The sequence below is a fragment of the Callorhinus ursinus genome, unplaced genomic scaffold (genome assembly GCF_003265705.2).
Source record: "Callorhinus ursinus isolate GAN/ISIS: 27379988/994484 unplaced genomic scaffold, GSC_fseal_2.0 scaffold23, whole genome shotgun sequence".
NCBI lineage: Eukaryota > Metazoa > Chordata > Mammalia > Carnivora > Otariidae > Callorhinus > Callorhinus ursinus.
Window position 1 is genome coordinate 6,693,013 of NW_027397085.1, and position 20,194 is coordinate 6,713,206.

A 20,194-nucleotide genomic window follows, 5' to 3' on the forward strand; every position below is an offset into this window, starting at 1 on the left:
GAGAGAGGAAACACAAGCAGGGGGAGTGGGAGAGGGAGAAGCAGGCTTCCCGCTGAACAGGGAGCCCGATGCGGGGCTCAATCTCAGGACTCTGGGATCATGAACTGAGCTGAAGGCAGACGCTTAACGACTGAGCCACCCAGGCGCCCCATGATATGAGGAATTCTTAATCTCAGGAAACAAACTGAGGGTTGCTGGAGTGGTGGGGGGTGAGAGAGATGGGGAGACTGGGTGATAAGACATTGGGGAGGGCATGTGCTATGGTGAGCATTGTGAATTGTGTAAGACTGCTGAATCACAGACCTGTACCTCTGAAACAAATAATACATTATATGTTTAAAAAAAAAAAAAAGAAGATAGTAGGAAGGGAAAAATGAAGGGGGGAAAATTGGAGGGGGAGACGAACCATGAGAGACTGCGGACTCTGAGAAACAAACTGAGGGTTCTAGAGGGGAGGGGGGGTGGGGGGATGGGTTAGCCTGGTGATGGGTATTAAAGAGGGCATGTTCTGCGTGGAGCACTTGGTGTTATACACAAACAATGAATCATGGAACACTACATCAAAAACTAATGATGTAATGTATGGTGATTAACAGAACATAATAAAAAATACATATATTAAAAAAAAAGACAGATTTACTGATGGTAGTTCGTACCATCAGACATTAAGATGAAGGTGAAATTATTTTTAAGATTTTATTTTTAAGTAATCTTTACACCGAGCACGGGGCTCAAACTCACAACCCTGAGATCGAGTCACATGTTCCACTGACTGAGCCAGCCAGGCACCCCAAAGATGAAATTATTTTTGTACGACTAAAGGATATGCAACAAAACAGGCTGTGTGACTTGTCATTTAAATGAGGTGGTAGTCTATAAAGAAATAAAAAAATCAAAACAGAAATACTGAAGGAATAAGAATAAGAAGAACAAAGTATTAGAAATAAAATGTTGAATAATTAAATCAGATACAAATGTAATCAATCTATAAAAATTTTATACGGGCAAAAATTAAGTAATTGACTGAGGGTAGTCTTCACAGTATGCAATGAGACAGGAAAAGAATATCACAAAACAAATTCCATAGAGGTAGTCCACAAATGGAAAAAAATAGCAAGAAATAATAACAGATGGTACTATACAACTAATCATTTAGCACAAAAAACAACAGCATACATGTTGTGAGTGTTCAAGTCTGTTTTCCTCTGTGACAGAGACTGAACCAAGACTGAGGCATAAAAAATTAATATAAAACCTAGAATGAAATGTGAGATGGTAAGGCAATCTGAGGATACAAACAATAATGCTAATCTACTATATATACTAACAAAGTGTTCAGCTTATAAGAATATACCCTTAAAACTGAATCTTGGCTTAAAAAGCTTATTGTCCTCTTCCAAATAGAGATACTGAGTTATTAGCCAACTGATTATCACGCCCTTATCATCATCCATCCCCTTCAGCCCATGAAACTGGAATTCATCAACTTTAACTGTACTCAGAGAATAGCAATCATAACATATTATCTTCAGAACGAAAACATTAGACATCTATCCAATTCTTTTATTTTATTTCTAAAGATTTTGTTTATTTGAGAGAGAGAGAGAGAGGGAGAGCACAGAGGGAGAGAGAAGCAGACCCCCACCCTACCAAGCAGAGAGCCCGATGTGGGGCTCCATCCCAGGACCCTGAGATCATGACTCAAGCTGAAGGCAGACACTCAACCAACTGAGCCACCCAGGCGCCCACAATCCTTTTATTTAAAAAAAAAATGGGGAAACCAAGACCCAGAAACATTACAAATGAATTAAGAGAAGAATCTGACTTTAACTTTTAAAAACATAGAAGATTCAGTTCTATAACATGAAGTTCTTAACCCCCTTCATTTTTTTATAGTATACGGATTTTCTGCTTCTTATCTACCAGTAAATCCAAAAGTTTTTTCTAAAGGGAACTGGGTAGCCCTCAGCCCATGCCTAAGTATTGGGTCTAATGGCAAAGTTGTGACTGCATTTCCTAAATGCGACTGATTAAACCAAGACTAGGTACCTGACCCCGCATAGGATGAATCCTGGCATGAAAGGATGAGCTAAATCAACTGAATTTCCTTTCTCATAAATAGGAATAGAAAGTACTAGGATCATTTACCACTTACCAGTTCGCAAGGAAGATGCTAAAATGTTATGATGTGATAGGCGGCGGGGGGGGGGGCATCATTAGATTGCACATGCAAGACAAAATTACAAAGGGGAGGAAATTCTAAGCAAGCACAGAGGAGAATGGGTGGCACAGAGAGAAGCAGGGAACCACTGAGCAAGATTACATGGTCCACCAGACTGAGAATTAACAACTCCTGGGAGCTGCCTTGCTTGTGATGCCTTTCTACTTCCACAAATGACTTAAATATAAACCTCTCACTTTCTCTTAAAACAATTTGGATGCATTTTTCTTCCTTGGAACCCAAACAGCTTAATTATAATAGAAATATTGAGTAACTACTATATATATAATCACATGATTATATATGTTAAATGTTATATTATAACAAGCGATTCCCAAATTCTATTTGCTTTAAGTGGAAGGAATTAAACTTTGTAGGGAGTTCTCTAGGAACTGTAAGGAGGCTGATGATTATTGTGGAAATCCATTTCCCTAGCTTGAACAACCAGAGTAAATTGGAGAGCTGACATGTAAGTCTCTGAGAGATATGGAATATAATGAATATACCCAAATGGGTGGAGAATAAACTGAGTAGGAAGACAGAGACAGCCAAGAATAAAACCAGCTGCCAATCCACGTGTACATCCTCTTTACAAACAGCAGAATTTCTTACTCGTCTACTTCTACCTTTCCCCTGCCTTTTCCAAATTATACTATTTTGGTTTTGAACACTGGCAATCACTGCCTCTGCTGCCATCAGGGGAAAAAATTCCTCATGATATTCGTTTTATGAATACTTTACACCTGTGAGAGATGTAGGATTAGTGGCAATTTACCCTCACTATGATGTTAGCTTTCAAGTAATACTGGTTTCCCAAGGCTAGGACAGTCCACATGTCAAAGAACCTCCAGTATCTCTTACATTTCCAGGAGGCACCACAATTTATAAATATGGTGGATAAACACAAGACTTATTTGAACAAATAAAAAAGGGAGCTCCTAGCATATCAGAGCAATACAAAGTTAGATGATGCAACAAGATAGTAATATATTAATTATCTGGTAAACTATTTTAGAACCAATAGACAACACATGAAAGAAAATTCTCAAAATACAAGAGCAAACAAACCTGGGAAAATACTGAACCTTATTAGTAATCAATAAATGTAATAATGAAGTAGAATTTTTAGACTAATTAGCAAAGATAATTTTATAACAATAATACCCTATGCTGCTGAAGATATGATGAATCAACTCCAACAAATTGCTGAAGGTAGAATAAACTGATAGAACCCAACAGAAATCAACTCAGCAACCTGTAGCAAGAGCCATACGCATTTTTATACCCTTTGTCCTCATGATTACACTTCTTAGACTGTATCCTAAGAATCCTAAATAAAGGAAAAAAAAGTGTTATTCTCAAAGATTTTATCCTGGGATTATTTCTAATACAGCAATAAAAATATGGGTAAACATTCAACTGTTACTATGTTACCATGCAGTCATTCAAAAAGACCATTAATTTTGTAATGACATGGAAAATGCTTATGATTAGAAAGTGAAAAAAGTGATAAAAAGTTGTATGTAGAGAACAACTACAAATAAGTAAAACACATATAAGATAAAGAGAATTGTTAAATGAAAAAGACTAGAAGGAAACAATGAAAAGCTAGCAGTAGATTTAGTGTTAAGATTATGGGCATTTTTTGCTTTTAAAAAATTTTCAATACTGTGGTCATACTACTTTGAAAATGAAAATAAATAATAAAAATCTCCAAAAGTGTAACTGAAGTCATAAATAGGACAGGGCAAAAGACCTTAGAAAATATTAATAATGATAGAATCATCAAAAAGCTTAAATTACACCTTTTTTACTTGTTAAAAAGTCAAGAAGGTGTGAAATATAGTTTGGAAAGTTTTATGCGAAAATGCTTAAAGGTTATGGCTCCTAAAGGGTTAAATTTTATAAAATTAGAAAATTGAAGTACTTGCAGAACTTTTCCCCAGATTATGCCATTAAAATGAGTAGATACAATGATATAAAAGAAGATAGTGGAAATAAAAAATCTTTATAACAATGGAAAAAAATTCAGTTTCTGTAAAGCAAAAGAATTATACCAAAGAAGTTGTTTTATAATCCCAGAGACCTAGTCTCAGAAAAAGAATGGAAGTTTAACTTTTACTTAGATAATGGAAATTACTATAGTTTCTACATTTCTGATTAGTTTTTTAGATTACAGTTTAAATATCTTATATACATGGAAAAATTTTTAATGTCATGATAATGAATTAATATTAGGACTTATTTAAATGTTTAAATGAAATACTAAGTAAAGATATACAGAAAAGTAAGATTACTAAAAAATTTAAAAGAAGAATACCAACATTTTGTTTAATATAAAAAAATTTCAGGGCACCTAGGTGGCTTAGTTGGTAAAGCATGTGACACTTGATCTTGGGTTCTTGAGTTCAAGCCCCACACGGGGCTTGGAGATTACTTAAGAAAATTTTTTTCAAATCACCTCTCATCAAGTTCATAATTTTTCAAAATACTGATACATAATTCCAGAAGTACCATTTAAGAAAAAAATCAATAAATAGCTTGATTAAACCCTATGTGGAATGAGAAGAAATGAAAATCCCACGAAAATGTAAAAGCCAAAAGCAAATTAAAATAAATTTTAGCTTAGAAAAGTGGGTCTATAATTCTTCTTCAATGGGTTCTTAAGACTTTTGTGGGAATAAATTCTAAAGATTCTCTCAGTAATCACAAGTATGAATATTACAAGCAAAATTTACTAATGTATGATAAGAAGATTTCAATTGTAGAAATAAATAAGCACATACTACAAATAATGTGTCATGTAGCATATACTAAACTGATAAAGGTTAGAGTTCTGGTTCTTTTCATTTTACTATTCAATCATTTGTGTCATATACTATTTTACTCTTTAAGAAAATAATTCATAAATCATTTAAAATTAAAACTGTCAGAAAACAGTAAATAAAAACTGTTTAAAATTTAAAAATTGTTAGAATCATCAATGGATTCTTCTTAATATATTTTTCTGCCTAAGGAAGTTAATGTAATAACTAAGAAGGGATGGAAAACAAATACATGTTTACAAATCATCTTCACTTGAAACCAATGGTAAAGTTCTGTGTACCTATGTAGTCTATGAGATAGATATCATCCATGAGCATACACTTGTAATTTGTAGACAAAGGAGTCTAATGAAATGCTTCAAAAGCACACATTTCCATTATACTAAACTGATTCTTAGGAAAAAAAAATTGATTCATTTATTATTAAAAAAACCACTTTTCCTACATGATTTCCTTGGAATAGGGTTGGGTGCAAAGAAAGTAAATCTTTAAATCACATGAAATATTTCCATTAAAAAAAATTTCATAGGGGCGCCTGGGTGGCTCAGTCGTTGAGTGTCTGGTTGAGCGTCTGCCTTCTGCTCGGGTCATGATCCCAGGATCCTGGGATGGAGCCTGAGTCAGGCTCCCCGCTTAGCGGGAGGTCTGCTTCTCCCTCTCCCACTCCCCCTGCTTGTGTTCCCTCTCTCGCTGTGTTTCTCTCTGTCAGATAAATAAATAAAATCTTTAAAAAAATAAATAAAATTTCATATAGCAACGAATCCACATTTACAGTTCATAAAATACATAATCTCCAGTCAACTCTTCATTATGCTTTCTTACAGTACTATGCATATTCTAGAAGGAAGGAACTGCAGAAATTAAATCAATAAGCAAACATTCATTAAGCACTGATATATGCAGGATTTTATAGCTGGAAACTACAAACACAAATTCCTAAGATTTCTTTATGTTATTAAGTTCAACAATTCAATGTGTTGTAACGTATTTGAGGAACCTGACTCAAAACATTTGAGATGTCCAGGAGTTTGATTTTCCAAGATTCAGAAAATGATAATTTTACCTGAAATCACAATTTTGTCCTGACTGCTGAGCAACTGAAACTCTACTAGAATCTCATGGAAGTATGAATGTATCAATTGTTTTACAAATAAAAATTGCCTGCTGTGTACCTGATCAGCAAGTACCAACAACAAAACAAAAGCCTCTAGCCCTCTAGGAAATAAGGGGAAAGTAAAGCTGGGATTTTTATTAGAGCCTTTTCCTTTTCATGCTTCAACCTTTTATTTCTCTACTGGCTTTTAAAATTCCCCATCAAATCCCTACATTAAATCTTAAACTACTATACGACACTCATGAATCTGAGCTTACTATCTGCACTAAAACAAGACTCCGAGAAAACCTCCTACCTTTACAGTTTTTCCAGTGTTTCATCCTTGACTTACGGAAGGATAAAGTGTGAGGGCAGAAGGATGGGTGACACAGACCTTTGAATCACAGCCACAGCCTTTCTGGAGCTAACAAACCCAGTGTAACTCATGGAGCTTTAGGACCAACTACTTTCGGATCACGGGTCTTTAAGCCTTCTGTGCCATCCACAGCCAAAATAACATCAGGAAAAAAGGCGTATCAGAGATCTGGGGTGATTGTCTCAGTTCTTCTCTACAGGAAGAATAGCTGGCTGGCAACCCTGCACAAATCACTTACACGCATTTGGTTCATTTCCCCAGCTATAAAGCAACTAAAGACCATGGTCCTCCCAGCTTTCTCTAGAAGTGAAACATTTTGTTGATTATAAACAGTCTGGTCATATTCCACACATAAAAGCCAGACTTTCTTCTTTATACTTGCTACTCAAATTCTCTAAGCCTTCAGCGAAACTTGTGTTCAACTCAACCATTCAAACGTAGTTAATGGGACTACTAAGTTATATGGCATTTGATTCTTTCTGCAAATACTTGGGCTCTTGTATCAGTCTTAGGTCACTTCTTACAGAAGTCACATTCAATAGCATGAACAATCTTTAGTTGAAAATGTCCAAAAATGTTTTATCATAACTTGGGTTTCTATCCAACAGAAGTCTTTACCCATTATCCCTTTAAAACTGTAACAGAGACTCTGTAAAGCATTACTTAATCAACTAAAAGTCCAATGCCTGGGTGGCTCAGTCAGTTGGGCTTCAGACTCTTGGTTTCAGCTCAGGATGTGATTCAGGGTCATGAGATAGAGCCCTGCAACGGCTGGGTTGGGCTCTGCACTCAGCGTGGAATCTGCTTGAGCATCTTTCCCCCTCCTTCTCCCTCCTCCTCTGCTCCACCCCCCTGCTCATGCATGCGCTCTCTCTCTCAAATAAATAAATAAATAAATAAATAAATAAATAAATAAAATCTTAAAAAAAATCTAATGGAGCATTCTAATTCTTGTTCTGGAGAACCTGTGGTTTCAATGATCTACTGTTTAATGCTCTTTTCCTAAACTAAGTCTCATAATATTTTCTAATAAAGGTTTGATAAGCAGCATTTTTATGAGCTTAAACAAACTCTTTGAAACACAGATCAGGGCTCTTTAGATCACGCCCATATACTGCCAACTGAACTCTATCACAAAAGAATTAACCAAGTATTTTATTTTGCCTTTCTAAACAATCAGCACCAATAACCCTGAAAACATATAATGTATGCCAAAGTCTGGTAAGTTTTACATACAAAGTTTAAATATCTTTACTTTCCTTGCTTTTCTTTTTGTCCTAAAGCTCATCAGGGTGACATATTAAACTCTGATCTACCACTACGAAGAGTTATAATCCAGATCTAGAAAGTTAAAATCATCCTCTCGATATAAGGATCATTGCCTCTGATCTATATGTTTGACTTACCTGTCCATTTCAAACAGGGAATTTCAGATTTTTCCATGCATTACTTGAGAGGCACTGTAGTACAGAGCTTAAGAATGCAAACCCTAGGGACGCCTGGGTGGCTCAGTCAGTTAAGCTCCTGCCCTCAGCTCAGGTGGTGTTCCTGGGGTCCTGGGATCGAGTCCCACATCGTGCTCCTTGCTAAGTAGGGGACCTGCTTCTCCCTCTGCCTGCCGCTCCCCCTGCTTGTGCATTCTCTGACAAATAAATAAAATCTTTTAAAAAAAGTGAAATCCTGGAGTTTCTCTGCCTGATTTTGAGTTCCTGTCCTGCCACTTATTAGTCAGAGAAAGAATAATTAACCATGGGGTCATTATGAGGATAAAACAGCCAAGTTTCATACACCTAAAAACCTCTATGTAGAAAAGACAAGAGTTGTCTTTTCCTAATGGTTTATAGTGCTTGGAAAGAAACTATTTTTCTATTTTATTCCACTCTTAACGCAAATCAATGTTGTAAGTTTCTTGTTTCAAATCTTCTAATGGCTCATGCTAGGCCCAGTAGGTTATCTCTTCATCAAATCCTTCTACTATAAACTAGAGATAATTAAGACCCACCAGTCAAATTGGTCAAACCCTTCAGTTTTCATACCGTCCCTGACTGTTTTTGTTCCACATTTGAGATGGTATGACTCACAAAGCAGAAAATATTTAGTATTTAGTCCTCTACATAAAAAGTTTGTGGACTCCTGCTCTGTACCGTTTAGGGCCCCTGAACTACTGGGAGATTCAAGAACACAGTAGGTCCTTATCTTTGCTGACATACTCTTTGAAGTGCTACTCCTATTCCCCTGAAATGCCAGAGCCATTTCTCCCACTCTCCGCTTGGAAGCCACTACTAACCTCGCTGGATGCCTCCACAGATTTATATCAAAAAGCTGTAACTACACTTTGTTGTACCTTTTTCATTTACTTCTCTCTCCTCAGTAGTATGTAAATCTCTTAATGAAAAGGGACAATCCCAGCACTAATAAATGTTTAGCAAATGACTAAATGGCACACAAAATAAATCCATCAAAATTTGCCATAATTTTCCTGCTTTCCTATGCTATTTTTATTTTTACTTCATTATTTTTCAAAAACATTATTTTTAATAGCAGCATATTATTAATTTTATGACTATTTCTTTATAGTTTTGGTGGATACCACCTACCTATTTCTAATCATTCATTTGCATCTATTTAGAATAGTCACAATTTCATAAAGTATTTCTCTGCTTTGATTCCTTCCTTAGTAAAGGCAAAAGCAATGAAATCTTAGTCTTTCTGAGATGACCCTTTTTATCTATGGCAGCCACTTCTACACCTGAGGATTAAGGGGCTCTGTCGAATATTATTTTACTAATGGCTTCAGAGTGCTTCAAAGTCAACTGTAAAATCCAATTAAATTTTTTTCCTTTAGTTTTCAGTATATAATTAATTTCTAACAGCTTGTGGGTAGTCTTTTTCTCCTTAACTGGAATATCTGATTTTTTTTTTTATTATTTCTCTATTAAGACCTTAGTTAACTTTAGCAGGGGTTTTACTAAATGTATTTTTCAATTTGGTTACTTAATAGGCCATTGTCACTTCTTATATAGACACCCCAAATTTGATAGATTTGTTTTTTTTCTACCCTATTTGTGTTGAGGTCGTTACTAAGAGTGTTTCACCACAAGTCATTTTAGAAACCAGCTTTATATATTCATTACCAATTACATCTCACTCAGGTAAGGATATTTTTTCCTTTTGTAAAATATATGCAGATACTTAAGTCCTGTCTGGTTTAACTTTGTAATTTACCAATTCATCACTTCCGGGTCAAGTTTTACTATCTTCATAATGTGGTCCATGATCTACAATTAGTAGCTCCACTATACTAAATTATAAGATTCATTATAAGGTTCTGTATTCATTCGATGTATACGTATTCATTCGATGTATACGTATTCATTATAAGATTCCTAATATGTATATTACATGAAATTTTACAAATAAAGGACATAAGCTTTGCTATCAGGCAGATCTAGATTCAGATTCACCTTGAACACTCTATGAGTCCATGGACAAAGTACTTGCCTATCTATAGGTAACTCCCATGCATAATACAGGGCTAAGGAGCAAAATGAATGTAAAAGTAACAATGTATGATAAATGCCTACAAATAATGCCTTGTATATTACATGGAAAAAATGTTAATTCACTCCCTCTTCTTTCCCATCTCAAGCAATAATAAGGGCAATAAATGCTGTGCTCAATTTATTTTAAGCCCATTATTAAATTCCCTTAATTAAAAGCAATATGGGAATATGGACCATGAGCTTTTGATGTTCATATACTCCAACCCAGTTCATATACTCCAACCCAATATTTTCACTTTGGAGAATCTATCTTAATGAAATAATCTAAAACACAGAAGTTTTTTCATGTACAAAGGATGCTCAGTGTAGTGTTTCTTAGAACTGCAAAAAAAAAAAAAAAAAATCAGAAACTTGCTAACTGTCCGAAAGGAAAATGTTTAATTATGAGAAAGCCACATTATGTGGTTATTTTAAAAGATGCTGACAAAATAATAGCATGAGAAACAGCTTATGATGCTAAGTGAAAAAAGCAGAATGCAAAGTTATTCATATAGTAAAGTCTCAACTATGTAAAAATCAAATAAACTGAGAAAAAATACTGGAAGGAAATGTATCAGTGGGTTTACAGTAGTTATCTCATTGTTTAGATACTAGTGATTATAATTTTATGAGTTGTTTTCTAAAATATTAATGATCATGATGATGATAATAGCAGTTATTATTTATGGAGTGTTCACTACATCAGGCCCAGTTCTCCCATCCAAGTACTAACCAGGCCTGACCCTGCTTAGCTAACGAGATCAAACGAGATCAGGCACATTCAGGGCGGTATGGCCGTAGACACATCAGGCCCAGTTCTAAGAGCATACTTTATTAACTCATTTAATCCTCACAGAATTATGAGATGAGAAAATCTGAGGCACAGTGAGATTAGGTAATTTGCCCAAATTCACACATAATTTCAGAAGGTACCACAATTTGAAGTCTGGCCCTAGAGCTTCTGTTCCTAACTGCAACATTCGAAGATTTGCTTTGCTTTTAAATTTTAACCATTAAAAAGGTTCTCCTCAAATCTTGTGGTCTTTCAGTTACCAGCTTTATTTTAGCTTTAGGCTTTCCTTCAGTTCTGAAATCAAATAATTGCTCTGCCATTAGGTGCCATTTTGGAATAAGACATAGCCACCATTCCTCTATGGGTTCTATATACTCCAGAAAATTCCAAGACAAATCTGCATCCCTATTTCCTGTCCCATTATCTCATTTAACCACCAAGACTCATTTAACCATTCTTAGTTATTACACCTATTTTCAGTACTTCAAAGAATTCTAGTAAGGAGGTCCAGACGTAACCAGACATGGCTTCTAGGAACTCTCTCCTACACTAACACCCATCCATATAACTACAAATCTAGTTACCACCCTTACAGACATCCATCTTCCATCATAAAGTTCATCTGCCCTGTGACCCAGGAGACACCCCTCACCTCCCAACTCTCACTGGATATCTACCCTGACCCTGGTTGAATGGGACCAACTAAGAAAGAGTCCCAACATTTGGGGAATTTTTTGTCCCTGATCCTGATTTTTGAAGATGGCATTATTCTCTATTGTTTCTGAAAACAATCATCAGTTAATCAATCATTTTGGTTCTTTCAGCTTTCTCACTCTTTTGCTGGTAAACCAAATTGGTTTTTTGGAACAAGACCTTTTTGGCACCAATATATATATTCAAGTTATCAATCCCAGGAAGAAATATTCACAACTTATACCCTGGGCAATAAAAACAACTCCCACTTAATTGCTGTGCTCCTCTCTGCAGTTTACACTTGATAAATCCATTTCATGACATAGGTCACCTGTTTTGCCTTCCTTTATTAACCAAATTTCTTTTTTAAAAACAGTATTTGCAGAATCCAACATGGATAAAAGCAAGCAATTCTTCTAAAGATAGTACATTTACATTTCAATGCAGTTCATTTACAGTATTTAGAAAACCTGAGTTCATGTGATGGTTTTAACATTATATAAAAAAAAGAAAAACTAGTCATAAAAACAATGAATACAATATCAAGTGTTGATAATGGAAGTATTTACAACCAGAATCATATATATTTTTACCAAAATCTTATCCTGCTCATAGTATGTAATGGTAATAAGCTTGATTACTTTAAAAGATTTTTATAGATATTTCAGCAGGAGGAATTATTAATTCCCTGAGTACCTAGGAAAAAAATGTAACTACATCAAGGCTGATCAAGGTGGGGGCCCCTTTTAGGAAAAAGAAAATGGAGCACCAATAGTTCATTAGGTTCACATTAAATTAGGTGAAGTAAAAACCGGATTGCTAAACTGTTATGCATTTATGACTACATATGCGGGGGAGTAAAAAAGAAATCTGCACCTTCAAACTAATATTCCCCTTTTGCGGCTCCAAGTTTTCAACTTGGTGGAACCATTCTCTAAGAATGGTGTGCAGAGCAGGGTAAAAGTAGAAAACAAAACTGTTTCTTCCAAAAAACGGAATGCTCCCTTGCTTCATTAAGTATAACTTCTTTGCCATTCTAATATGAAAGCTCTGATGTAACAGGGAAACTTAAAATCCAAAAGGAACTTTTGTTACCCTAAAAAGGAGTGGGTCACGATAGCCATTTTACAACCTCACATTTCCAAATAGCTATTAGACGATACTTTTTTTTTTTTAAAAAAAAAACATCTTTTCTTTAGGCTGAAAAATAAAGTACTATTTATAAACTCATCGTTGAAGTCATCACTGTTTCAAGGCAGGATTGTTATTAAGCTCCTTAATACAACTGTCAAAATCAATTTGTAGACAGCCGCCAAGTTTAAATTTCTACATCTGTTGATGAACCAAACTGATTAGTGATTGTTAAGATAACGGACTTAAATTGTAAGCAATCCTTGCAACATCCAGTTGGTTTTTACAGTCAGTAGACAAATAGGTGATCATTTTTAAAAAGGAAGAAAGCCGTTTCTTTTTAACTGTGGTAGCCGGTCTGCTCCTCAGCAGCTGTTCCCTGTTGCGTGTTCGCATGGGAGTACAAAAGCGTGGAAGTGCAAAAACCAAACCCACGCAAAGCTCGTACAAACATTAAAATTATGTAAATATGTCGTGAGGCCAAGAGGCCCCAAGGGGCAAGAACAGCCCAGAGAAAGCGATCAGCCAGCTGAGTGTGGAGGCGAAGGTGTGCGGGCCCCGGGCACCCCAGGGCCGAGAGGGCCGGGCGGGGGGACAAAGACGGGCCATCCGGGGCAGCGCCCCGCAGTGTCCCAAAGCGCCCAGAACCGGCGGGAAGCAGCCGTCCTGGGGCAGCGATCGCGACACGAGGACCCTCAAACGCCGCGTGTAACAAAAAGCTCCCCGGCGAGAAGGCTCTCCCCTTCGCGCCGTCCCCACCGGGCCCTAGGCCCTGACCTCTGACATCTGAGGAGCGCTGCCCGACCCCTGCCCGTGTCCCGCAGGACGCCCCGGCCGGCAGCTGTTGGGCTTAGAACCGCGCCGCCGCCGCCGCCGCCGCCGCTGGGCTCCAAACGGCCGGGAGGGCGGCCGGTCCGGCGCCTCTCCCCGCGGCCCGTCAGGCAGCTTCGGAACAGCTGGCCTCCGCTCCCGCCCTCCAGGCTGGGGCCGCGCACCCTCACGCCACCTACCCGGTCCCACACCATCCCAGAGGTCTCTGGCGCTCGGGCCCTCAGCCGTAGCGGCGCTGCCTCCCGTCCGGGGCCTGAAATGGCTGCGGAACAAAGAGAATCTGGGCTCCGGCGAGCGCGGGTCCGATTGGCCGGGGGGCGGGGCCCGCCTCGGGAACGTTCGGCGGCGGTCGCCTAGGCAACGGCGGCGCGGCTGGGAAAACCCGGGCCCCGGCCTGCCAGGCCTTCGGACCTGTGCCCGGCGGCGTGCGGCAGCGGTTGTTCAAGCTGCGCTGCAGCCCGCAGCTCTGCGCCGTGAGGCCTCGACCAAAATGGCCCTGCGTGTGTGCATGCTTGGGGGTTGTCCAGGGCCTCCTAGCAGGACCACCCTACACCAGCGAACTTCCGTACCCCGGGGTAATCTCCCAAGTGACAGCCCTGCCCCGGGAGCCTATATAAACACCGAACATGCCGCATATCCCCCAATAATACAGGTCCAACGTCGCTGGTCGAAAAACAAACGGCTTCATTGGATGGATATGGGCAGAAGGCTGCCTGCTAATGTTGCGTGATTGACTTTTGAGGTATACTGCACCTGGCATATCAACTGCTGTGTTTGTTAAAATTAAAAGATTTATAAAATTAAGTTTTACATGTCCGAGTGTGTATTCAAATAAAACTAGTTTCTTGCTCTTAGAAATAACAAGCCCTCCTCTCCGTAAGCAGCCGCCACGAGAAATTAAAATGTCTTCTGTTTTCTAAACAACATAATTCAAAATGGGAGAGGTAGATATTTTTATATTGTTATAATAATAGTAATGAATTGATAAATAACAGTTCCTTTCCCCACATTATTCTTATATATAAATTTACTATATATGAATATTTTTAATTTGCATAGCTCGGATAATCATTGTATCCAATGGTGATGATGCCGTTGATAATATTCTTCCTCATAAGATCGACGCGTGTAAAATGCCGGCAATTTCGACTATCCTACTTGCAAGTGCTGTATATATTATGTTTTGAAAATGTGTAGCAGTTGTTGCCTTGCAGGCATATTCTAGATAAAAGTATAGTACCGATACTAGAAAGTTTTAAAAAATTTATATTGATGTAGCTTGTTAACAAACTTGCTAATAATTTTCATTTGCAACAAGTCATTTTACAAAACAATATTTCACTTAAATGTTGAGTATAGAAGGACTATCTTTATCATTAGGAAGTGGAACATAGTAAGAAAAAATATTTTTAATAACTGAAATGCTCGTAATTATGAACCCACCATTTCCTAATGTTAATTCGATAGCACTTGGATACAGGAGCATGCAGCAAAAGGAGGTCTCCAAATAGGGACAGATTGCAAGAAAAAAAACTTAATGTAAACCTTCTGAAATGGTAGTTTAGTGTATCTGCAAGAACATTTATCCAAAATATGTATATTTATCCAAATAACAAAAAGGGCTTATTTCTACATTTGAAAAGTCCCAGTGTGGGACTTTTTTGGGACATCAAGGGAGCCTTGAGCCATACCAATCAGGGGATGTGTGGCATCTGCATTTCACTTTGCTAAAGAAAAATAATAGGAATACTTTCTAAATGTAAAGGTTGAGCAAATAATGATGGATGTAAAGAACTACTGACAAAGCAATTAGTCAGGAATTCACCTGAATAATACTTTGGATTATTATATGTAATAATTGAAATTAATTTTAAAAAGTGAAGTATTATTTGATGTAAGAGGATTTATTGACCAAAATCTTTTTAAAGAAAAGATATTATCAAATGTGAAACTGAGACTGAGCAAATTAATATTCATGTCTATGAAATTTAAATGAAAATGAATTAAATATTTAGTATGAAATAGTTCTGCATTGAATGAAGAGATACTTATACATACAGCATTTTTGTCTCTACCTTCTAGGTTAAATTAAAAATACATGTTTTAAACAGTAGATCTTCTTACCATTAACAAGGATTTATTAACGTAGCTTATTTTATCTTACTTTTTCTGTTATTTGTTTACCCTTTGCACACTTTGCACATGAAATAGCAGCTATTCAGTAATGTTTTCTCTTTATACCTAAATACAAAACAGCAGAACTCCTGTAGGAAAACTTTGTCAGTATTTTTAATGACATATACTTAAAAGTGGTAAATAACTTAGATTTTTAACCCCCAAACCTACTACAGATACCTATATTTAAAATTTCTTTATTAATTCTTTTCTTAGGTGAAAAAAATCAAAGAATGGTAGAAATTACAAAATAGCATTAAGGGAGAAACATACCTATAAGCTTTCCCCTTGGAAGAAAAAGATGCTTACTCTGTCAGATGTAGCATTGTCAAAATAAGCATGAAGCTGGGAGGCAGAGGGCCTGTATGCAGATGATTCCAGTTCAGCCTTTCTGAGCTTCACTTGTCTTAAATGGGATTAAATAAGATAAAGTATATTAAGAGCTCATTAGCAGAGTGCCTGGCAGATAGTTAGAGGGCAATAAAAGATAGTATTACTAGGTATTAATATATATAAAAGAACAAATGTTTGAGAAGGAGGAATGGTGATTGAAAAAAATTATAGGTTTGGAAATCTAAAAATTGTTAAATATCTTGTTTTTTTTAAAATATTTTATTTATTTATTTATTTGACAGAGAGAGAGACAGCGAGAGAGGGAACACAAGCAGGGGGAGTGGGAGAGGGAGAAGCAGGCTTCCTGTGGAGCAGGGAGCCCGATGCGGGGCTCGATCCCAGGACCCTGGGATCACGACCTGAGCAGAAGGTAGTCGCTTAACCAACTGAGCCACCCAGCACCCCAAAAAATTGTTAAATATCTTTAATAGGCAATTGTTGGTGAATATATAGAAACACAGTAAAAGATGTGAAACAATCTTTTAGATACAGGCAATCTTCTAAAAGAGAATACCTTTTTTTAAAAAAAATATTTATTTATTTTTAAAGATTTTATTTATTTTGACAGAGAGAGAAAGAGAGAGAGACAGTGAGAGAGGGAGACAGTGAGACAGGGAACACAAGCGGGGATGGGTTGGGAGAGGGAGAAGCAGGCTTCCCGCGGAGCAGGGAGCCCGATGTGGGGCTCGATTCCAGGACCCTGGGATCATGACCTGAGCCGAAGGCAGACGCATAACAACTGAGCCACCCAGGCACCCCTAAAAGAGAATAAATACTTCTGAGAAATATTCTCATCATATACTTTAGGAATGATGTGGGAATTCTCATTATAACCTTTAATAGTATACAGTTTAAGGAATTGCCTTCCATTGCAACATCTTCAGATTGGCATTAAGGAAAAAAAAACATTTTTAAAAGTAATTATTTAGAAGAATTTATTCAAATTCTGAAAGAGAACAGCTATAGTCAATATTTAGAAATGTGTAAATAATCTATAGACATTTTTCATTTAAAGCAAACCCACTATACTGTTTGAATGTACAAAAAGGATAAATTAGAGAGTTATTATTATCTGGGAAAGGATTAACCTCAAAGTTTCTTTAACTATGAATGTCTCTCCGTCATTAAAATATGATTCTATTTATAAAAAGGTCAACTTAGACTTCTACTTCTGGGAAGATGGAGTAGACCTACTTTTTCCTATTCCTCCCAGTAAGTACAATTACAAGCCCCTAAACATTACGTATAAAACAAACATAAGAAGACTCTGAAAGACGGAGAGAAGACAGACCCGCAAGGACCTCAAGACCCAAGGTCAGCACTATGGTTAGTTCCCTGGGGGATTTTGTTTGTTTGTTTGTTCTGTTTTGGTTTTGCCTCATCTATCCCAGACTTGACATGGAAGGTGCCGGAAACATGAAAATGCCAGTGGTTCAGACAAAAAATCCCCAACAAAATACTGCTCTCTTTAGCTGAAGAACCAGAAAAGAGGCAGTATAACAGATTAGAAAAAACAAAAACAAAAAACAACCAACCAAGCAAACAAAGAAAACCACTTAGACAATAACCGATAAAACTAAAGAAAAGCAAACTACAGGAAAAAATCATGACCACTCCTCCCAGCCCCGACTCAAGTCAGCAAAGGCCTAGGGGAAAGCCTAGACTTCCACCTTCACCAGACTGTAACAGGGGCCCCAACCCCATCTCCCATCCCATGGTGTCAGAGAGTTAAGCAGGCAGCCAAGACTTTCATCCCCACTGGCCAGTAATGAGAGAGAGAGAGAGAGAGAGACTTTCATCTTGGGTGTCAATGGAGGCCAAGTGAGGAACTTAGACTACTCTCCAACCTGGCAGTAATGAGGTGGTACCTGCTCCCCACCCCCACTTCCTCTAACAATGCTTTGTCAGAAAAAGCCAGCTAAAACAATATTTAAATAAGATCCAAAGTCTTATAACAAGATACCCCCAAATGTTTAGGTTTCAGTTGAAAAGTGCTCATCTTATCAAGAGCCAGAAACATCTCAAACTGTACAAAAAAAAAAAAAGAAAAACAAAAACTCAACAACTAATAGATGACAAAACCAAGACAACAGAGATGTTAGAATTATCTGACAAAGATTTTAAAGCAGAAATAAAACACTTCAATGAGCAACTACAAAAACACTTTAAACAGGGAAAAAATAGTCTCAGCAAAGAAATAGAAGAGGTAAAGAATGGCTGAATCAAATTTTAGAACTAAAACATGCAATAATCAAAATAAAAAACAAAGTGGATGGGTTCACCAACACAGTGGAGAAGACAGAGGAAAGAATCAGTGAAAATGTAGATAGAGCAATAGAAATTGCCCAATTTAACAATGGAGAGAAAATAAATTGAAAAAATAAATGAATAGAGTTTCATGGAATTAACAAAAGGTCTAACATTCGTGTCCTGAGTCCTGGAAGGAGAAAAGAAAGAGGGTGATACTAAAAAATAAAGAAATAATAGCTGAAAACTTGAGAAATTTGACAAAAGACATACACCTACAGACTTAAGAAGTTGAACAGAGTTCCAGCAAAGGTGCCAAAACAATAAAATGGGGAAAGACAGTTTTCAACAAATAGTCTTGAAACAACCGAGTATCCACATGCAAAAGGATAAAGTTGGATCTCTACCTCATATAATATACAAAAATTAACTCAAAATGGATCACAGAACTAACTGTAAGAGTTAAAACTATAAAATTCTTAGAAGAAAACATGAAAGTAAATATTTATGACCTTCAGTTAGGAAAACTAAAGACTTGTTAGATATGATACCAAAAGCACAGTCAACAAAAGAAAAAACTAGATGAATTGTACTACACCAAAATTTCAAACATTTGTGTTTCAAAGGATATCAGCAAGAAAGGAAGTAAAAAGTTTATCCACGGAATAAGAAAAAATATTTGCAAATAATCTATCAGATAAGAGACTTGTGTCTGGAATAAAGAATTCTTACATCTCAATAATAAAAAAAGATGAATAACCAAACTAAAAAATGGGCAAAGAATCTGTATTTCTTCAAAGAAGATATACAAATGGCTGATAAGTATAGGAAAAGATACACAACATAATTAGCTTTTAGGGAAGTGCAGATCAAAATAATGAAATACCACTTCATACCCAGCTATAATAAGAAGGACAGGTAATACCAAGTATTGGCAAAAATGTAGAGAAATTAGAACTCTCATACTTGCTGGTGGGGATGTAAATGCTGCAGCTGCTTTGGAAAACAGTTTGGCATTTCTTCAAACAATTAAACATAGAGTTACCATATCATCCTGCAATTCCACTCCTCACGGAAATGAAAACATATCTCTACACAAAACTTGTGTACAAATGTTCACAGTAGCATTATTTATAGGAGCCATAAAGTGGAAACAACTCAAATGTCCATCAACTGATGAATGGATAAATAAAATATATTATATCCATATGTGGAATATTAATTGATACTAAAAAAGGAATAAAGTACTAATATATGATACCTTGAAAACATGCCTAGTGAAAAGATCCAGTTACAAAAGACCATATATATCTCTATATGTATCTAGAATAGGCAAATCTACAGAGACAGAACGTAGATTCATGGTTTCCAGGATTAGAAGAGAGAAAATAGAGAATGACTACCAGTAGATATAGGGTTTCTTTTGGGGGTGATGAAAGGAGTTTAAAATTAGATAGTGGAGGTTGTTCAAGCCTATGGATATACTAAAAACCACTTTATGGTACATTTTATTTTTTATTTTTATTTTTTTAAAGATTTTATTTATTTATTTGAGAGAGAGAATGAGATAGAGAGAGAGAGCATGAGAAGGGGGAGGGTCTGAGGGAGAAGCAGATTCCCTGCTGAGCAGAGAGCCCCATTCAGGACTCGATCCCGGGACTCCAGGATCATGACCTGAGCCGAAGGCAGTCGCTTAACCAACTGAGCCACCCAGGCGCCCCTTTATGGTACATTTTAAAAGGGCAAATTTTATAATATATAAATTATATCTCAATACAACTTATTTTAAAAAATAAAATAAACAAATGAAATAGGATTAACCCAAAGAAATCCATGGCAAGACCCACTGTTCAACTTCTGAAAACTAAAAACAA

At 36.8% G+C, this 20,194-nt stretch overlaps 1 protein-coding gene across 3 annotated transcripts in view; it reads right to left on the reverse strand.

Moving 5' to 3' along the window:
* The window catches only part of TNPO1 (transportin 1), an 86,832-nt gene extending 72,997 nt beyond the window's left edge, over positions 1 to 13,835 (reverse strand). For all 3 annotated transcript variants that reach the window (XR_012382043.1, XM_025892507.2, XM_025892508.2), the window contains exon 1: positions 13,685 to 13,835. Coding sequence is in view for 2 of the 3 variants with exons in the window: in XM_025892507.2 (XP_025748292.1) it covers positions 13,685 to 13,699 (15 nt within the window). In the remaining variant the exon portion in view is untranslated. The remainder of the gene's footprint in view (positions 1 to 13,684) is intronic.
* Between the last annotated feature and the right edge of the window lie 6,359 nt (positions 13,836 to 20,194).